Genomic DNA, 21,277 nt, shown 5'->3' with positions numbered 1-21,277 from the left:
AAACTGGTGTATTGACCACACGCCATGCTCGAAAGGCTGTTGCCTTACAAAAAAATGGACGTAACATTTCTCCAACTGATGTAGCCATCGTAAATTGTGGTTCTACAGAAACCATATGCAATGGACCAATAGTTGCGCGAAATGGTAAAATAAATAGCACCTGCTCAGTGAAAGAGTAACTAACCATTTTTTCAGGCTTAAACAGCTCAGGTGATGTTATTCTCGAAAAAGTATTGGAATATCTCCGATCGAAATAGAAAATGATACAAAACGTCTGTTAAGAAGGGAGTCTATAAATGATTCAATCAATATAACGCGAATATAAAATACAATCATTTTAATAATATGTAATATGTATTATATGTATATGTATTTTATATCTACGTAGCTTTTAAAATTATAGAAAATCAGCTGCAACATATTTTAAAAAATCATAATGTTTTTAAAAACGATTAGAATTTATTCCTAATTTCATATTTTATGAGGAATAAAAAACTTGAAATGCGTTTTTATTTAGTGACAAAAATTTTTGAGTGATTAATTACAGCACATACATTTTACCAATGTAAGCAAGCTAAGAAGCTGAGAAATAGTTTAATTTTTAAAATCACAAATTAATAACTTTAATGAAAAGTCGGAACAAACGATTCTCCAAATCAGAAATGAACAAATTCTTTATAAAACAACTATTAAAGAAAATAATTACTTAATGTATTACCCTCTTTGACTGAATTGTATCCTTTGGGTCTTACATTTTATATATTATTATATACATATATGTATACCTATTTTTAAGAAAGAATAATTCTTAATATACAGACCTTACTTTATCTATTAAACTCGTATAAAATAACTTGGTTATTTAATAAAGAATTGACAAAGTTTCCTACCGAGTTAGCTTTCGATTGCCCAACTCGACTTCCATTCTTAAAACGAACGTGTTAGTCTTATTTTCGTTATTCTGCTTAATTTCGTTAATGGAGTAAAAAATTATGCTAATTTGACAGGTGGGGGGTTTGACGGTTGATCGTTGAGGAGGATAATAAATTATGCTAACTATGATCGTAAATTGATTAAGTAGTGTGTTGAGCGTGGGGTGAAAAGGATTGTTCGAATTAATTAAAAGTGATTAAAGGTGTAAAACAGGTGGTTGATAAAAAACTATTTCAATTAAGAAATGGGGTGAGCAGATGGCGAAAGCGATAAATCTTAGTTAAGTGGCTGACGATAAGGTTCGCGGGTGGAATAGGAACTTAAATAAATAAAATAGGGGAGTTGATCAAGCAACTATGGTGTGCTGAACTGGTGGTTGATAGCAAGCGCAAGCGACCTTTTTAGGGGATCAGGTGTTGTTTCACAAGTGGACGTGGTAACTTAATTCAAAATCGGTTTACGCGTATACGTGTTCAAACAGCTGACAGGTGATCTTAAATTAGATTTAACGAATGTTGCGAGAAGAGAGTGAAAAGGGATGGTTTCACTCGTGCACACTGCAGAAAATGTCACGGTTTGTTTCACACAACAAGCCCCGACCTCTTGAGTAGGGACAATTTTCTTGACACTGAAAAGAAACACCCCAACCCCTTAAATAGGGGACCCTTTGCTTGACACTGAATGTTGATCTTAAAACAAAAACCCTCTTGTCACTGAAAAGAAACACCCCACCTCTTGAAAAGGGGACCCTTTGCCTGAGCACCACCCAATAACATTTTCACTCAAATTTCAGTTTTAAAATATATTTTTTATTTTTTGACTTAAAAATGTTATATAATTTTTGCTTTTACAATAAAAAATAAATTTGTTAACAAATATTTGTTAAAAAACTTAAGTTTCCTTATTTCGTATTTTGTTTATCATTTTTAAGTTAAGATTATAATATTTTCGGATTATATCCATGGCTTTCAACCTAAGGTTTGGTGCTGGTGGCATTGACACGTATCCGGTCCCTCACTAACATCATCGTCGACCCAGGGGCATAATAGCATATGAGTTTGATTTACGTTCACCAACGTTCTCAATTCAGCTAATGTTATTGTAAAGCACTTCCAAGGCAGACCGAAGTTCCTTGATCATGACCACTCCAAATTCTTTGAGGAATCCTTTTATATCTTCACACACCATATTGTTTTTGTTTGTCATTATTGTTTATATGTTGTAGTTTATATTTGTTTGGTGCTGCTGCTTATATTAACGAACGCAAAGGTATTAACGAACTCAAAGGACTTTGGAATTGAACTGAAGTCCCTTTCTAGATACTACTCACATTTATCCCCCTTTCATAGTGAGGATCATGCTTTCTTCCACCACCACCATCCCTTCCCACGCAATCAACTATTTTTCAACATTTCAGTTAGTGTTTTTAGTTTGTTTAATCCAAGTAGTCAAATATTTGTAGCTAGACACTGACCACTTCCACTTCCTCTTTATATTGAGGAAGTTGCTTTCTCAACCTTCGCTATCCCATGGAAACCTTTCAAATCGAAATTCTTTTCTTAAATTTAGAAGATGTTTTTATTCTCCAAGGAACATCTTTAAGCTTGAGTTTCTAATCTTAAATTTAAGAAGAAGTATTCATCAATAGATCCTATGGCAGCTATACGATTGTTCCTATGGGAGCTATATGCTATAGAAATTTAAACCGTAATTCTGAAATATTTAACCATTACTATATCTCGAAGAACTAATAGAAAAATTAAAAAACAGCAAAGTTATATTTTTTTTTGTATTTTCTTCCGATTGTTCCTATGGGAGCTATATGCTATAGTCGTCTGATTTTGATGAAATTTAAACCGTAATTCTGAAATATTTAACCATTACTATATCTCGAAGAACTAAAAAAAAATTAAAAAACACCAAAGTTATAATTTTTTTTATTTATTTTTATGATTCTTCCTATGGGAGGGAGCTATATGCTATAGTCATCCGATTTTGATGAAATTTAAACCGTAATTCAGAAATATTTAACCATTACTATATCTCGAAGAACTAACAAAAAAATTAAAAAAAACCAAAGTTATAATTTTTTAAATTTATTTTTCCGATTGTTCCTATGGGAGCTATATGCTATAGTTGTCCGATCCGGCTCGTTTAGTCTTATATACTACCTGCAATAGAAAGACAACTTTTAGAAAAGTTTCATGCAGATAGCTTTAAAACTGAGAGACTAGTTTGCGTAGAAACGGACGGACAGACGGACAGACGGACATGGCTAGATCAACTCGCCTAGTGATGCTGATCAATAGGGCTTTATAGGGTCGGAGATGTCTCCTTCACTGCGTTGCAAAGTTCTGACTGAAATTATAATACACTCTGCAAGGGTATAAAAATTAGTATGCAAGCCCAAAAATATTGTTAGTCCTGTCGTCGATTGATTCCGGTAAGAGTACAATGGAATCACCATGCTCGCACTGAGGAACACAATCTGAATTGAAAAGATTTTGGATGGTTTCAAGGGACGAATCTTTCACTATATGTATGTAAATGATGGAGAGGATCTAAGATCTGAAGAATTCCGTTACGTTTGCCTTCTGTACTTCAAAGTTTTATTTCCGGTAAAGTACATTTTCAGCTATTTGCGGAATATACTCTATGCTTGTGAAAGAGGATAATCATAAAACGGACATCAAAGAATTGCAAAGCAAAATGGAAGCTGTAACAAATAACTCGGATTTACAACATATATTTACCAAACACTCAGTCCAAATAACAAAGAAAATGGAAGGGTTTCAGGAAAGGCATAGCGGGTGGACTATGTGGACTAGGCATAGTTCGTTTAGAAATGAACTTCAATCAATATAAACCGCTATCTGCCACTTAATTTATTCCGACACCACCCAAGCTTTCTTTAAAGAGGGTTATAATTTATGTTCATAATAACAATGGCTCTTACTGTTTTAAATGGATATTGATTTCGGCATTAACAAACTTTTCAAATAACCTTAGTAGATGCTCAACATATGTATTGATATTACTGTAAGCATATAATAATTTTGGTTCTGCACACAAGATATGAAAATATTTCATTTATTTTTTGTATAAATACGACTGTATTTATGAACATAAATAAATAAATACAAAAATGTTGTTGAATCAGAAATATATAAATTCAAAAAGGTTGATGAAACATTTTGAAGAGTAAATACGACTGTATGTATGAACATAAATAAATAAATACAAAAATGCTGTTGAATCAAAAATAAATTCAAAAATGTTGATGAATACTGGTAAACATTTTTAAGTGTAATCAACGTATTACTTATACATACATACATCCATCTTTTAACATATACATATATGTACTCCTACATATATATATATTTATAGTCTCGGGCGAAATTATGCGAATTATGTCGACGGAATTAGGTCGTTACATCCTGTAATCTGCTCTTAGGCTTTTCCCATGCCTAACATTGAATGCTAGCAGGTGAATTGCTGTGATATACTGTCGCTCGCTCCCAATGCGAGAGCAGCATTATCACGTATGCTAAGTCGGCTGGCCGACTACACTTGGTAGCTTATGCTCATTTCTTTATCTCTCTCTCTCTCTCTGTCTCTCTCTCTCTCTCTCTCTCTCTCTCTCTCTCTCTCTCTCTCTTAGCATAGTTTAAGTATACTTATTTTTGTAACCTAGTTTTAGTTGTGCTTGGCACGTAAAGCAAGCAGAAGCTCGAAATAAACTTCTACACCAGCTATAGCTGATCTTCTTATTTATTGTTGCTAAGCCACAAGGCTAGAGACTGGTACCCAGATACCCAACCTAATCTCCATTTCCTTGCTCCACAACTGGAGCGGCTTCGACAGTGGATACCCCGGCAATTCCCTTGAAGGAGCTGGCAAGTTGGACCATACCCTGACTGGAGTCGGACAGCAGCCGTGACGAAAAGGTCCCCTGGCAGCACCTTATATGTAGAAGCTTTACTTGTACACTTGCGATTTCAATTCCACGAAATAAAAAAACACTGGAAACTATAATAAAGTTTTTCGCGTTGGTTTTAGAAACTTTATTTTTATACCCTTGCAGAGGGTATTATAATTTCAGTCAGAAGTTTGCAACGCAGTGAAGGAGACGTTTCCGACCCTATAAAGTATATATTCTTGATCAGCATCACTAGGAGAGTCGATCTAGCCATGTCCGTCTGTCCGTCTGTCCGTCTGTCCGTCCGTTTATATGCAAACTAGTCTCTCAGTTTTAAAGCTATCTGCATGAAACTTTCCCAAAAGTTGTCTTTCTATTGCAGGTAGTATATAAGTCGGAACGAGCCGGATCGGACGACTATAGCATATAGCTCCCATAGGAACAATCGGAAAAATAAATGAAAAAAAATTATAACTTTGCTGTTTTTTAATTTTTTGTTTAGTTCTTCGACATATAGTAATGGTAAAATATTTCCGATTTACGGTTTAAATTTCATCAAAATCGGACGACTATAGCATATAGCTCCCATAGGAACAATCGGAAAAAATAAATGAAAAAAAATTATAACTTTGCTGTTTTTTAATTTTTTGTTTAGTTCTTCGAGATATAGTAATGGTTTAATATTTCAGAATTACGGTTTCAATTTCATCAAAATCGGACGACTATAGCATATAGCTCCCATAGGAACAATCGGAAAAATAAATGAAAAAAATTATAACTTTTCTGTTTTTTAATTTTTTGTTTAGTTCTTCGACATATAGCAATGTTTAATTATTTCAGAATTATGGTATAAATTTTATCAAAATCGGACGTCTATAGCATATAGCTCCCATAGAAATAATAAAAATATATAAAATAACTATCTAATAATTGAGCTGCAAATAATCATAGTTTCAATGTTTTTTTTAGCACATACTCAAGTAAATCATAATTTAAATGTTTTCAAAAGTATTTAATTAATGCAATAGCTGCAAGGGTATATGAACTTCGGCTTGCCGAAGTTTGCTTTCCTTCTTGTTTTATTTATATTTTGACCGACGGAAAACTTTAAGGTGTCGAAATATTTTCGCTGTAGGATGTAGAAATTAAGTTGTATGTATGAATGGATATATGTGCATTTGTATATATAATATTTTAACTGAGGGAGAAACACAGTGCAACAAAAAAAATAATTTGAAGAAGTTATGGGCCAACTTTGGCGGAACACTTGAAAATAATATCGGGATTAATTTTCACTATATTTTGGAACATATTTTGCACATATTAAACTTTTCGATGAATTCCTCTCACTGCGTAGAACTTATTTTGCGATGTATTGAATGCAACTTTGACGTACGGCCAAATGTACTTATGTATTTCTTGTAACTTGATATGCACAAAGGGAAATTGGACTTAGATGGCCGCACGATCAAAGAGAAATGGAAAAGACGATGATTTTTTTTTAATTGCCTTTGTCGGATTAAGTCGAATTTGAATTTGAAATGACCAGTCTATATGTTGTATGGTTAGTGCTGAAACCCAATAAGAATAAATATAGCTGTACGTTCGCGTTAATATCATCTGAAAACACTAGGAAAAAAAAAGAAAAGTCAAACAACAACCACATTCACCAATTAATCTAACATAATTCTTTTTGATCAGCTGTCGCCGTCGGAGAAAGATCTTTCGCCGTTGGATTGACGACCATGTAAATGAAATATAATAATAAATTTAAATTAAATGGAGATGCTCCCATGACTATTTGGTTAAAAGTGTTTAGTGAATTCGACTATGCCCTTTAGGCATATCGGCAAAGAGTGAACGGATACAGAACAACGCTAAAGCCTCTCTCTCGCTCTCGCTTCCATTTCTTCTGATGAGCAGTTTTGTTTTTTTTTTTATTTTGGCCTACGCATTATTCTACTAGTGTTACTCTCTCTTTCTAACGCATGCAGTCACGCATCGAGAGGCGATAAGAGCTTTGCGATCTTTGTGTTTACCTTTTTGTATTCTTTGCCCTACTTATTACGCTGCCTGCTGAGCTTTGACCTAGTTAAATTTTTGTAATGTGCTGGTGTCTCATTATAAAAAGTATGGCTAAACTTTATTTAGTTCTATCACTATGAAAGCGATTTAAACTTAATGGTATTTCAAACTATTGAAACATATTACATTTATGGTATGTATTTAATATTTTTTAAACATTCTATGCAAAAAATGTAACCATCTTATTCCAGCCAACTTATCTCACTGGAAGGGTGGGGATACTGCCGCTTACAGACATCTGAGCTGGACCAACAGGTTGTGTGGAAGGTTATACTTTTCGATTTCCATTTTAATCTCTTTTTCTTTCCCTGTTCTGTCCTGTCGAAACTAACTAATAGGTAAACGTAGCACGTGATTCTATTCCATCAGCACGTATGTTGCACGAATGTTTCGATTGATATTGTGAGAATCGGTGGCCAGACGGTAGACAATTAAAGCAAAGCGACATTCCTTTTCGCCACTGTTCAGTGTTCAAACTGTGAAATTGCGAGCATATCTATAAGTGTGCAATAAGTGTGCGCTTTGATTTGGCAGGCTTGTCCGTGGTACTGCCAGGCTCGAATTTGGCTTTGTTCAAAATCCTCGCAGCATCCAGAAATTTAAACAAGCCTTAAACGGTTGGTAATGCTTAGCCTCTGGTGTCCTCTATCCACTTCCTTTTCGGGTCGGCGTCGATTTGGCTAAAACAAGATGAATTACTCCAATCCCATCTAACCCACGAATAATTTCACTGGCGCCATTATTTGGTTTGCGTAGATTAGACTCCTCGCCGTTGGGGACAGCAGCCAGTCCCATGAAAGTTTTCAGCAGGAGTTCACGGTTTGCCTTGGGCGGTCTTATCGTATTTTCGGCAATGAGTTTTCCGGTAAAGAAACTGCAGCAGGCGGCGTGGAGAAGGAAAATGTTCCGTTTTTAGAATGGCGCTGAAAGAACTTACTTTGTTGTTGCAGCAATATGGCCATGTAGCTATCCACTTTAGGTCTAGCGCTTGGCTGAAGGTCGCTCTTTAACGACGCGAATACGGTTCTTTTCAAACCCTCAATGTTTTTATACAAGTACATTTCGTCTATATCATCTAGCCTCCATGGGAACAATCGGAATAATATAAAAGAAAACACAAAAATTGTAACTTCTCTAATCAAAAAATTTTTTTTTTTATTCTTTTGGACATAGTAACTCAGAATTTTTAATTTAATTATATATTTATATAAATTTGCTTCCTTTCTTGTTTCAACTAAGATAAACAGAATAAAAAAAGCTTTTAATATACAATTTTTTAAATGTTTTTTTTTTTTAACATTTTCAGAATAAAAAAAATAAAAAAAAATAGAAACAAGAAAGGTATTTAGACTTCGGCAAGCCAAAGTTCAAATACCCTTGCAGCTATTGCAAGAATGAAATATTCTTGATAACATTAAAATTATAATTTACTTGCGTATATGTTTAAAAACATTAAAGCTATGATGATTTGCAGCTCAATTATTCGATAGTTCCGATTTTAATAAAATTAAAAGCGTAATTCTGAACTTTCAAATTATTAATAAGTAAAAAAGATTTTAAAAAAATTTTAAAATAGAAAAGTTACATTTATAAACATTTTTTTAAATATTTTTGTTCCTATTGAAGCTTTATGTTATAGTCGTCTGATTTTGATGAAATTTAAACCGTAACTCTAATATAATTAACCATTACTATTTGTCGGATAACTAAAAAAAAAATTAAACAGGAAAGGAAGCAAACTTCGGCAAGCCGAAGTTTATATACCCTTGCAGCTATTGCAAAAATGAAATATTCTTGAAAACATTAAAATTATAATATGCGTATATGTTTAAAAACATTTGCAGCTCAATTATTCGATATTTCCTATGGCAGCTATATGATATCGTTATCCGATTTAAAAAATTAAAATTAAAAGCGTTATTCTGAACTGTCAAATTATTAATTAGTCAAAAAGAAATTCTACAAAAAAAATTACAAAATAGAGAAGTACAATTTTTTAAATTTTTTTCGTAATATTTTTATTGTTTCCATGGGAGCTTTATGTTATAGTCATCAGATTTTGATGAAATTTAAACCGTAATTCTGAAATATTTAACCATTACTATATGTCGAAGAACTTAAAAAAAAATTAAAAAACAGCAAACTTATACTTTTTTTCATTTATTTTTCCGATTGTTCCTATGGGAGCTTTATGCTATAGTCGTCCGATCCGTCTCGTTCCGACTTATATTTAGCTTTAAAACTGAGAGACTAGTTTGCGTAGAAACGGACTGACGGACATGGCTAGATCGACTCTCCTTGTGATGCTGATCAAGAATATACATACTTTAATGGTCGGAAACGCTGAAATTATATACCTTACACCTACAGTGACGACCTTAATTATTGGCACAGTTTAACATTGCTTTTCTCCACTAAAAACTAAGATATAAATTTAAAACAAAATTTATTCATGTGTATCGATAAATTTACAACAAAGCAAACTTTACTTCATTCTGGTATCACATTTCTAGTAATTATAAAAATTAAAATTATAAAGAAACACCTGATTTTTTTTTTGATCAAAATTATTGGCACACTTAGGTAATAGTGAACTATTTTGTCGAAATTTCATAGATATGGCTAAATTTTTCATCAAAAGCCCCGTTAACTTTATTTTCGGAATTGCGTGACTATACAATTTCAAGCTAAAAACCACGAAGTGCCTTATTCTTTAACAAAATTGATCAAATTTTATCAAAATGAGCGGCAAACAAAAGGAAGCCACTGAATCTAAACGGAAAAATAATTTTATATTTGCATAATCAAGGCAAAGGAGCCTCATCGTTGGAGAGTGCTAAGCACTCTGGTCGACCCAAAGCTTTGACTGACCGGGAACGGGCCAGGATCATCAGGAAGGTGAAGGTGAACCCAAAAATCTCTTCAACAAAGATTGCAGCTGAAGTTTAAAATGAATTTGGAAAAGATATTCACCATATTACGGTTCGGAGGACACTGCACGAAGCTAACTACAAAAGCCTCGTTGCAAGAAGAAAACCACTTATTTCCAAAGTCAACCAGCAGAAGCGTTTAGCCTTTGCAAAATTACATTTGAGTAAGCCAACAGACTTTTGGAACAATGTAATCTTCTCCGATGAAAGTAATTCAAATTTTGTTTAATTTGATGGCCGCCAAACTGTTTGGAGAAAGCCCAATACGGAACTCCGTAAAGAGAACTTTGCTGTGACTTTGAAACATGGTGGTGGAGTCGTCATGGTATGGCGCTGCATATCCGCCGCTGGTGTCGGCGAACTTGAATTTATTGAAGGAATCATGAACAAAAAGTATTATTTAGATATCCTTAACAGAAATCTAAAAAAAAGTGCCGAAAAGTTGAACTTACCAGCCACATTCACTTTTTAACACGACAATGACCCAAAGCATACGGCTTATGATATCCGTATGTGGCTCGCACATCATGTAAAACATACTTTGCCGCATCCGCCTCAATCTCCAGATCTAAACCCTATCGAACATTTGTGGAAAGAATTTGATCGACGGGTAAAATATCGAGCTATATCCACAAAGGCCCAGCTGAAGGTGGCACTGGTGGAGAAACTACCCAAAACTTAGTTTCTTCGGTTCCCAGGCGCTTGAAGGCAGTCATTAAGCATAAGGGCTTAGACACAAAATATTAATTTTTATTTTTAAACGATTCTTTATGTTTATTTTTACCATTTCTGGTAAGGTGTGCCAATAATTTTGTTCAAAGAAAATCATGTGTTTTTTTATAATTTTAATTTTTATAATTACTAGAAAAGTGATAGAAGAATGAAGTAAAGTTGGTTTTGTTGTTAATTAATTAATATATATGAATACAATTTGTTTCGATTAATTATCTTAGTTACATGTCAACTGTGCCAATAATTAAGTTCGTCACTGTATATAGTCAACCAATGTACATTTTCTCGACCTCGATTTGTTGCAATGTAGTTAAAGTAAAAAATTGAAGAAAAAGTATTAGTCTGTATGCGTTCAAAATTATTTAAATTCAAATATACATAAAAAATTAATCACGTCTACAAGTACAAATATATCGACAATTTTAAAAATGAATATAATGAGTACATCTAAGCTTAGTATAAAGTAATGTTCGTTCGTTTTTATTTTGTTATATTGTTAGGCTAAGACAATTTATGTCAATTTCATTTGGGAATATATCTATTATGTATAGATAAGTCTTTTCCATCGTATGCAATTCCTTCATAGAAAAACTTTCGATTTGAGCGACATTGAGGACCACACCTAGTAGAGCCACAACTTCGGCATTCATACCAGCAACCATCACAATCTTTATTCATACAATCACCTGAAAAAAAATTGTTATATTTTAAATTTTAAACACTGCCTGGCACTTACAAATGTCCAGTCCGTTGAACCGAATATTTCCGATTTCGTCATATGCACCATTTTTTCCCATATATTGACCTTTTTTCTTTCCTTTTCTTTTATTTTTTTCTGAATCTAATTTCGCCTCGTCGTTGGAGATACATTTTTTCCTTTGTCTCTGCCGCAAATTGCGTCCTATGGAATAATCAGGATCTATATATGAACTCATTACTACGGACAACAAAACTATCGTTTAGGACATCGATACTTTACAAATAAGCCATTATGACCGCGACCTAAAAATGTTAATATACCATACAGTTCACTAATAGTGCGAACACACTAAGCCTAATTCCATTGCCGCATTAGTGGACTTTTTAAATATGCCTGATTCCATTGGCGCATTAGCATTTAGTTAATGCTACTCCGACATGTGAGTGGCACGAGCAGCTGATCTGGATTTGTTTACTTTTGAATTTTCGCAAATAAAAAACTAAATGAATTTAAAATCATGAATATGAGCGAGTTTACGGATATTTTTAATGCCCAACAGGACATCCATAATGCGACCAGGGCATTTGCCCACTTGGACGTCAAGGAAAGGGAGCTGAAGGTGTTGTTTGACGGATTTGCAAAGATGAACACTACGATTCAAAAATAGAAGCAAGAATCTTCGTATATGTGGTAGTTATTTCCTGCCAGAGATCCAGCAGTAATGTATTGTGGTGCTGCTTTTAGTCGGTTTTATGCAAAGAAGATTTTACATTCGAAAGAAATCAAAAATTGCGCCATTCTTGCATATAGAAACCAGCTGTTGAAGGGGTGGCACTTATAGCCTGATTCCATTGCCGCATTAAAACGCATTTAGCCAAATGCGCATTTATTTACACAGGGAATCCCATAAGGCTAAATGCCTCATTTAAAATAAATGCGATTTTTAAATGCGATTAAAATCCATTTGCCACGAACGTTTTTAGAAAAAATACTTAAAAATACCGATATTACTGCCACCACTAAAACAGCTGATTTTAAATTTGTTGGGCGAGGTAAGTATTGTTTGTTTTTTTATAAAATTTCTAAAAATATTAACTTTGTTATCTTGTAGATGAGTCAAAACAAAAGGAAAAGGAACCCTTGCTGGTCTCAGCACCACAATGCGATTCTTTTAGACCTGTGGCAGGAAAACATACCTGGCTTGCGCTCAGCTCATAAGAATACGCATATTTTCAGCCGGATTGCTAGAAAGTTAAATGAGGCCGGCCTTTTGGAAGTTGGATGGAAAGAAGTTAAGGCTAAAATTGATAGCTTCACCATGAAATACAAGCAAGTACATATAATTTTCTTTACAGCATTTTTTTAAAGTAAACATAACCATTTTTAGAGACGACATAAAAGCGAAGGGAACGACAGGAGGCACCATCCGATTGGGCACGATTTGACCAAGCACACCGCATTTTGGGGGGTTTTAAGTCCATCAACGTACTCCAAGTTATGAAACAAAGCATTGGTGTGTTAAAACCTTTAATACGTGGAAAAAGGATTGATTTTAATATTCATTCTTTCCTCAGATGAGAATCCCATGTATGAATGCGAAAGCTCGTTCATAACCGATGAATCCCTAGAATGGGATGCCTTTCTCTCCCAGGGCTTGGAGAACGAGTCTTTGGATGGCTCAAGTGTATTTAGCCAGGCGGCTCGTCGTCCTCGAAACGTCGACGTCCGAACAAGCCGGAGATGACCCCATTTGAAGCTGCCATGGTGGAAGCCACCAATCGGCGCACCGACGAGCTGGTGAACATGTCCCAGAATTTGATCGAGCTCGGGGATCGGCGTCTCCAAGTAATGGAGCGGATCGAAAAGACGCTGGAGAGGATCGAAAAGCGGAACGCAGATCAAAATATATAATAGTTGTATTAAATTTTCCAAATAAAATAATAGCTTTTCTAATGCACTCTGGTTCGTTGTCGCAGTAGTTGGCAGCATTTGATTCTTCAGGCTGTGGCCTCTCTTCGATTATATTCGCCCAGGTTTCCAAAATCGCACTGTTCTTCTCGTTTAAAAAGTTGTGTAGAACACAACATGCCAAAATAATGTTCGATGTTTTATCGCATCGGTTGTCAAGGCCCTTTCCAATCCTGCGGAAGCGGGACTTCAACTGTCCAAAGGCGTTCTCTACAACCCTCCTTGCTTTGGAAAGCACATAATTAAATGCCTTTTCGTCCTCAGTGGCAGCGACGCTGAAAGGATACGGCTTCATCAAGGTTGTTGAAAACCTAAATGCCGAGTCGCCCAGCAAAACAACAGGCACATCTGTTTCGTTTATGCGTTTGGAGTTGGCTCGAAATAGATCAGTATTGTCCAAAATACTTTTCAACGCTGAACTCTCATAAACTTGGGAATCGTGGCAGCGGCCCGAGCAGCCCACGTTGACATACAGAAATCTGTATCTATGAGGCAAAAAAGTATTTCAATAACAAATTCAGTAAATAAGGATTAAATCTTCTTACCTGTAATCAACCAATGCAAAAAGGAAAGTCGAATACCACCTTTTATAATTGTAATAGTCGATGGCCTCGGCGGCGGCTGGGCGAATCTCAATATGACTACCATCTTCGAGGATAGTTATAAGATTTATATCAATTAACTCTGCGTCCATAACTTTACTTACCAATTGCTCCAAAGCATTGCCGGAATCCATGAGCTTCGAATCCCCTGACGCACTCTTCCACTTTCTCCTGTGTGAGGAACTCACGGGGCAAATATATTGGAGCAAACACCCGGTACAGCTCGAAGCAGAACTCATGCAAAATTTTGCCAACCATGGAAGACTCCGCTGACGACCCCAACGTGTACAAGGCGATAGCTATTCGCTTGTCTAAGGGTATGGCGTCCCTGAAGTTGGTGTCCTTTTTCTTAAGGCCTTGCAGCTGTTCCACCAAGGTGTTGAAGTGTTCCCTCTCCACGCGAAAACTTTCCTTAAATAAGGCATCTGAGTTTTCAGTCACGTCCCGTTCCCAAAAGGTACCATAACGATTCTTTAATTTTAGATAGATTCATTATAATTAATTATTAATTATTATTCAATTTTGTTGCTTACAGACGCCCATACGCATGGAGACTTTCGCTTTTTTTTAACAACTGCGGTGGCAGTACGATTTCCTCAACAAATCCCTGGAACACCTTCGCCAGCTCATCTTCCTCCTCCTCCAAATTTGCGAGTCCCATGATAGCATGACATATATTCGCTGATCCCTTAAATTTTCACTGCACTCAATCATTTTAAATTTTCTTTGTTTTCACTCGTGACAAATTAAATGTAAACAAACCCAAATCAGCTGTTCGTGCCAATCACATTTCGGAGTAGCATTTAACATAATATCGTGAAATATCAGTATTTTCCAGTATTTTTTCTAAAAACGTTCGGGGCGAATGATTTTTAATCTCATTTATTTATGGCATAATAAGAGAAGCTGATTGCGTTGTTATGACGAGATTGCAATGGAGACCACCACAGTTTCTAAAAAGGGCAAGGATCCCCGAATATGTGGGAGTTATTTTATGCCAGAGATCCAGCAGTAATGCATTGTGGTACTGCGAGCAGAATTTGCAGCATGCGCTCTAGTTTCCAGTCATTTTTATACAAATTAGATTTTACATTCAAAAGACAACAAAAATTGCGCCAACCTTTCATATAGAAAACAGCTGTTGTAGTGGTGGCACGAACAAAATATCGTTAAATATCGGTATTTTTTCTAAAAACGTTCGTGGCGAATGGTTTTTTAACCGGATTTAATAATCGCATTTATTTTAAATGCGGCATTTAGCCTTATGGGATTCCCTGAGTAAATAAATGCGCATTGGGCTAAATGCGTTTTAATGCACCAATGGAATCAGGCTATTAAATAAATTCGCATTCGGCTAAATGCGTTTTAATGGGCCAGTGGAATCCGGCTATTACTCAACAAAAGCTAAACATATTTGTTTTTAAAAAAATGGCCAAGCGAAATGGTTTTGATTTTTTTATATGAATCCATCCAAAAAACTTTAAACTTTATGAATGATATGGGATAACGATTACAATTTTATCTGAACGTTTTACAATGGCGTATAGTCTGCTTAGACATGGCCGCATCATTGACTTGCTACGGAAAGTAGAAAAAGTCAAAATATTTTCCCATATGAAATTTGTTGGTAGAAGAAGATTCGAGTTTTATAAATTCTGATTGTGTAACCATATATTTTTTTTGTTTAATTTAGTCATTTAAGGGACCTTTCTCAGGGAAAACTAGATTTTATCGTTATATTTATAAAAGGCCATACTCTACGCATGAAGTGCAAAGGAAACTCTCTGTTTGATATATACATATATAATCATATAAGTCTTGGTTATAGATTTTGTTAACATATCAATTTCTTTAATTACTTTTAGCTCAGCATAAGTAATTTTCTAAAGAATGCACTACTACCAATTTCTAGAATTGGACAACTCATTATATATATTTTATTTATATATCCTAACAGCTACGCCTCGGTCAACAAATGTTTTTTAACACGTGGCTGTACAACAATTGGTTGCATAAATCAATTCTGCCCAGAAGTTTGTGCCCGCGGTAGCAAGCCCCCACTCCTCTTGCGACTACGCCTCTGGTTCACAGAAACATATGGTCAAGCAACGTGCGGCTAAAGCTTAGTAACATTACTGGAGCAGGTGAAGTTGCTTACAATTTGTTGATATATTTTTTTGCAATAAGAAAATACTACAATTACTAGTTATTATAGCTCATAACAAAATAATTTAATCTTTAAATTGTATTTTTTCTATAACTATATAACAACATGCCAAAAAATAGTTAATAAATAAAATTTTGTATATTCTGTGATAACATTTTAACCATAATAACTGCCACATTCAATGAATTCTTTATTTTTTCACTTCATTCTACTCTACTTCATGCTACTCTTTGTTTTGAGCACTCGGAAGAAAATTTAATAAAAGTAGGCTAATAATGGCCTAGTTTCGTAGACTCTTTCAGAGATGGTCGGTAAGGTTTTGGCGCTTCAAAAATTAGTGACTAGCGCAAGTGAATAAGTTCCAAGCTTTTAGCGTTAGGATGAAATTTAATTATTAAATACAAATTCTTTGACTGTGGAAAGAACAAAAAAAAAAAAGGAAATTATCTTTTTATATTTTCTTTTGCTACAGCAGCGGCAGAAATATGCACATTTTATTCTGAGAACATAAAACAAACAAAAAAATATTTACATATGCCCTCTTTCCATACAGTCCATCCGTTGGAAACGGCTGGAATTTTCAGCAAATATGAAACTCCGGTTTCCACAAGAGCACATCCACCTTCTATCTGACGATTTCAGCTGATCTGAACAGCTATTGCTCGTCGTAAACAAAGTCAACAGGTCAACCATCTTTGTTTACGTTTTGACGAGCAACAGCTGTTCAGATAAGCTGAAATCGAAAGGTGGATGTTCTCTGTGGTAAACCGAAGTTTCACTTTTTTCAGGGATGAACTGCTTGGAAAAAGGGTTGCACCGCAAAAACATCGGCTAACTATTGCATTAATAAGTCCGTCAAATTTTAACGGCGGACTAACTGGGAAGTTTTTGGAACGGCAAATGGACCTAGGGACCATCCCTTCAACGGATGGAGGAAGGTGGATGGATCTCTGTGGAAATACCCTATTAAGTTAATGTTAGGCAATTGTTATATATATTCGTAAAATCTATATAATTTTATAAATTTATAAAATAGACACAAAAAAAAATAATTTAAAAAGTATATATATATATATATATATATATATATATTATATATTAATATATATATTTAAAAAAAATTTTTTTTAATAAAAATTTTGTTTTGAAAAATATTTCGGATAATGAAAGAAAAAATAGATATGTACATTTAATAATTTACATTCAAAGCGTGTTTTTGCTCTGATTTTTTTTTTTCTGAATTCCCAATGCTAAGGAACAATAAGGAACATGCAAAGATGCGCGGGGTATTTTTCGTTTCTTTTGCATTGCTTGTCACTTGCATTTTGATTTTCAATCACCCAAGCTGTTTTTGTGAACTTCTTTTTTCGTTGCTGTTAAAATTCAAGTGTAGGGTTGTTCTAAACAAATATGGGTTGTTTTTAACAAACAAGGGTTGTTTTAAACAAATAAGTGAGAAAAATGTAAATGTAAATGTAAAAAAAAGCAACAAAATGTGAAGTTTACATGTGCTAAATATTAAAAAAATTTATAATCATATTCCAACATTGAACTTGTCCGCACTGAGCGAACCTACACATATAAAGACTTCAAAAGGATCGCCTATACTAGATTCAATGCTGATTGCAATCTCTGTGATTGGGATAATATATTATACCTGACAACAGTAGATACTCAACTGGGACAACTTAACTCTAATATTGACTATTAATATAACAAAGTAAAGACCCTGAAAAATTCATAAAAACTATATTTTAATAAAAATAATAACTAGAGGCAAAGCATACTCTTAATCAGGGGTGCTCACGCCTATGCACAAATGAATGTTGTTTTATCTTCCTTGGCTCTACACTTGTTTCTTTACTTGTGTTCGTTATCTTTTTTAAATGTATTGGTATACGCCCTGCCAAAATGAAAGAACAACGGTGAACAGGCTTATCAACACCGCTAAGCGTGAACATTTAAGCTGCAAGCTAAGTATTGTAATGGAAACGTGACGGGTCTGGTAAGACGAAAAAAGGGAATTGGCAATACAAAATCTGTGATAAAAGATGATGTAGATGTTGACGACCGTAAAGGAAATTCTTGAATATAAATGTACCAACAAAGACAATAGATAGTGAAAATAATTGCTTTAATTTTGTTTATGAAACTCAGTGTGACGTTATTACAAATTAAATCTAAAGCTACAGGGACTTGACGATATAAATCCAAACTTTGTAAAAATACTACTACCAAACATAATTAAACGCCTAACCCACTTGTTTTATACTGCAATAACAATGTCTACCTTCCCGGAGTCGTGGAAAATTACAAAAATTATGGCGATATTAAAGACCAATAACGAATTTAATCCAATTTGATAGTATTGATGGTATATGTTATTTGATTTGATAAATAATTTTCAATCAGGTTTCCGTAAGCACTGTACTACCGCCATTATCAATATCGCAGACTATATACGTGTAGCAATGGATAATTGTAAAATAACTTTTTTAACCCTACTAGATTTAAGCAAAGCGTTTGATTCAGTTTATTACAGAATTCTTAAAATGAAACTGCAGCGAATATATTGAAATTTTCAAACAATTTTTAAACAATTGTGACGCTCAGGAGCGCACAGAATAAACATAATATATAAGAATAAACAAATAATAAACATAAGCAGTAGTTACAGATTAAGATAGTAGTAAAATGCAAGAAGCAAGAAGTTAAGTAGGCAAGAAGCCGAAATAAATATAAGTTAAAACGGAAATATTCAAATTTAAATATCCGGGCGGGCGCGCCAAACAAAAGAAACGGTCACACTGACCAACGGCCACCACAAGCCACACGCGTTATGGCACTGGCTATAGGATTAGGAAACTACAGTCACACTAATTGTGACTGGCAAGGGCCGGAAGGGATATAAAAAGGGCGCCGGTGGCCCATACAGATTCACTCTGCGGCCGACGGCGAGCGGAGAAGGTAAGGCTTACGCATTGGTGTGAGCAAACTTCTCTGGGAGTTAACTGCGGAGACTTTTTCGGGATAGGGTCTAGTACCCCGTCCGCCCAATACATTGTAGTTAGCTTTTTCCCCCCCTTCCCCTTCTTCCCACCCCCCCAAAAGACCGGCCGTCATCAGTGATATCCGACCTTTGGGATCCCACACCCCAAGACCGACCGTCATTAGTGACACCCGATCTTCTGGGGACTCCACCACTCGGTTCTCCGAGGCGCTCCTCGGCCGTCTGCCGAACCGATCCCACCTGGTTCTCACCCGGGTTGAGTCGGTCCGCAACGCGACCTGACCACCACTCGGTTCTCCGAGGCCCACCGCGCCCGGAACTAAGACCGATCAGATCGGCAAGGCCGACCCCTCGTGGTTGCGATACGTCTCATACCCTGGTAGGCAAAAGCGGCCTCCACCCTCTTCTCGGGCCTGGTAGACCCAAGCGGCCTCCACCCTCTGCTCGAAACTGGTAGACCCAAGCGGCCTCCAAACTGTCTCATCCTCATAGACATAAGCATAGCCAAGAGGGACGACGTGGCCTTTTCTTTCTCACCCACAGGACGCCCGCCGCCACCGCCGCCGGCCGCGACGACGACGCCGAACGACGACGCAGAAGTCCCCGGCATCCTACGGGCGGACGAGCACGAACTCTATCTATCGTATGTACACGAGAATTCTTAATAAACGCATACCGATTCGATTTCACTGAACCCCGCTTACGTGTCATACTCTGGGAACCGGGTCGAACTCTTCCAGCAACCACTCCTGACATTAATAAATGTTGGAACGAACACCTGGACACCGTTGAACTACCTCAGCAAAGCAGGATCGTTACACAATAATTAAAATATGAATAAACAATTAAATAAATTTAATTACCAAATAAATTAAAATCATAATGTAACTTACTTGAAGCGCTAGGATAGTATTAATCCAATAAATTAAAATAAATAATGGCTTAAATCTAATTTGTATTCAAATTGCTGCCTGGGGGAGCGTTAACCTCCCAAGCCCCCCTTCTTTTTTAAGTTGCACAGAAAAAACATCGGCGAAATATCGGCTAGAAATGTGTGGTTGCGAACTTAAATTCCACCGTCAAGGAATAACCGGCAAATTTTTGACACGGCGCATCCTAACGGACCATCTTTAAAAAGGACGGTGGATGGTTCTCTGTGGGACTAGGCCATTAATAGTCTATTCCTATTACATTTTCTTCCGAGAGCTCAAAACAAAAAGTAACCTGAATGAAGTGAAAAAATTAAGATCTCATGGAATGTGGCATTTACTATGGTTAATATGTTATCAAATGTATGTAGCTAATGGTTATTCGGTGCAGACCAAAAAATCTTGGCGCGAATCATTTTGGATTTACTTGTCGGAGGCGTAGTCGAATCAGAAGTGGGGGCTTGCTCCCAAAGGCAGCAATTTTTACGCAGAATTGATTTAAATGTATTTTTACAATGCATCCTGTCGAATATGCGAAAAATTCTGCAATCGTGTTTCCCACCAACGCAACTTCCAAAAGCCGATAATGGTACGTACCTTGGCGTCCACCTTAACAGGCGACTTACTGGGCGAAGAAACTACGAAGCTACACTTCCCAGCTGTGAACAAACTCGATCACCAGCAACATCGACACTATTCAGCGATCTCAATCCAAAATCCAAAAAACTATCACTTGGGCACCATGGTATGCTCGGAACAAAATCTTTGAGAATGGCTTGGTATTCTACCTGTAAAATATTAAATATCCAAATAAAAAGCGATTTATAACACGAAGATAACTTTTCATTCAAACCAGCTCGCCAGGCTGGTTTCCAATCGAACTCGTTTACAGCATAAGTAATATATAATATAAGTATTCGTATTATCTATGTGCATATTATTTGGTGGTATTTATTTATTATTTATTATTATTTACTAGCATTCAGCATAATTTATTTATTTATACATAATTTGGGTTTTTGGTTGTAACATTGAATTCGGGGTTTTAGAAGTCGTGTTAGGGGTTACCAATATTCAGGATGGAAAAGCGACAAGGCAGCAAGCATGATCGCCTGCTTCGGTCGAAGGGTTTTCCAGGCGAGGACGACGAAAAGATGTGGTCCACGGATGTGGAGGGCGCTACCGAGGCTGGCTTGCCGCGCATATCGGAAGGGTTGCCCAGGACTCCGCAAGCCCGTTTGCGCGAGGGATTACAGCGAGAGCAACAAGGACCACCGGACCCCGAGCTGCAGCAACACC

The 21,277-nt window shown here is 35.9% G+C and overlaps 2 protein-coding genes and 2 long non-coding RNA genes across 5 annotated transcripts; 2 read left to right on the top strand and 2 right to left on the bottom strand.

Moving 5' to 3' along the window:
• Positions 1 to 6,000: 6,000 nt before the first annotated feature.
• On the top strand, positions 6,001 to 12,625 carry LOC128263887 (uncharacterized). Of its 2 annotated transcripts, none has more exons than XR_008268559.1 (4): positions 6,001 to 7,073; positions 7,132 to 7,195; positions 11,862 to 12,354; positions 12,414 to 12,625. It is a non-coding gene; the product is annotated as an uncharacterized LOC128263887 (long non-coding RNA). The 2 variants fall into 2 exon arrangements; XR_008268558.1 differs by having other exon boundaries at positions 7,132 to 7,207.
• LOC128263885 (ARL14 effector protein-like) lies at positions 11,056 to 11,552 on the bottom strand. The gene is made up of 2 exons (XM_052999162.1): positions 11,339 to 11,552; positions 11,056 to 11,288 (listed from the first exon to the last, which is right to left on the bottom strand). The coding sequence occupies exons 1-2, from the start codon at positions 11,535 to 11,537 to the stop codon at positions 11,125 to 11,127; spliced, it is 363 nt and encodes a 120-aa protein (XP_052855122.1). The 5' UTR covers positions 11,538 to 11,552; the 3' UTR covers positions 11,056 to 11,124.
• An 800-nt stretch (positions 12,626 to 13,425) lies between the features above and the next one.
• On the bottom strand, positions 13,426 to 14,643 carry LOC128263873 (uncharacterized). The gene is made up of 5 exons (XM_052999145.1): positions 14,406 to 14,643; positions 13,977 to 14,343; positions 13,816 to 13,918; positions 13,509 to 13,755; positions 13,426 to 13,443 (listed from the first exon to the last, which is right to left on the bottom strand). The coding sequence occupies exons 2-5, from the start codon at positions 14,128 to 14,130 to the stop codon at positions 13,426 to 13,428; spliced, it is 522 nt and encodes a 173-aa protein (XP_052855105.1). The 5' UTR covers positions 14,131 to 14,343; positions 14,406 to 14,643.
• Positions 14,644 to 15,375: 732 nt separating this feature from the next.
• Positions 15,376 to 19,797, top strand: LOC128263881 (uncharacterized). Its single transcript, XR_008268557.1, has 5 exons — positions 15,376 to 15,535; positions 15,830 to 16,016; positions 16,828 to 17,009; positions 18,452 to 19,006; positions 19,593 to 19,797. It is a non-coding gene; the product is annotated as an uncharacterized LOC128263881 (long non-coding RNA).
• Positions 19,798 to 21,277: the final 1,480 nt, after the last annotated feature.

The sequence above is a fragment of the Drosophila gunungcola genome, unplaced genomic scaffold (genome assembly GCF_025200985.1).
Source record: "Drosophila gunungcola strain Sukarami unplaced genomic scaffold, Dgunungcola_SK_2 000024F, whole genome shotgun sequence".
NCBI classification, from domain to species: domain Eukaryota; kingdom Metazoa; phylum Arthropoda; class Insecta; order Diptera; family Drosophilidae; genus Drosophila; species Drosophila gunungcola.
Note: the sequence above shows the minus strand (reverse complement) of the source record. Positions and strands in the feature narration are given on the sequence as shown.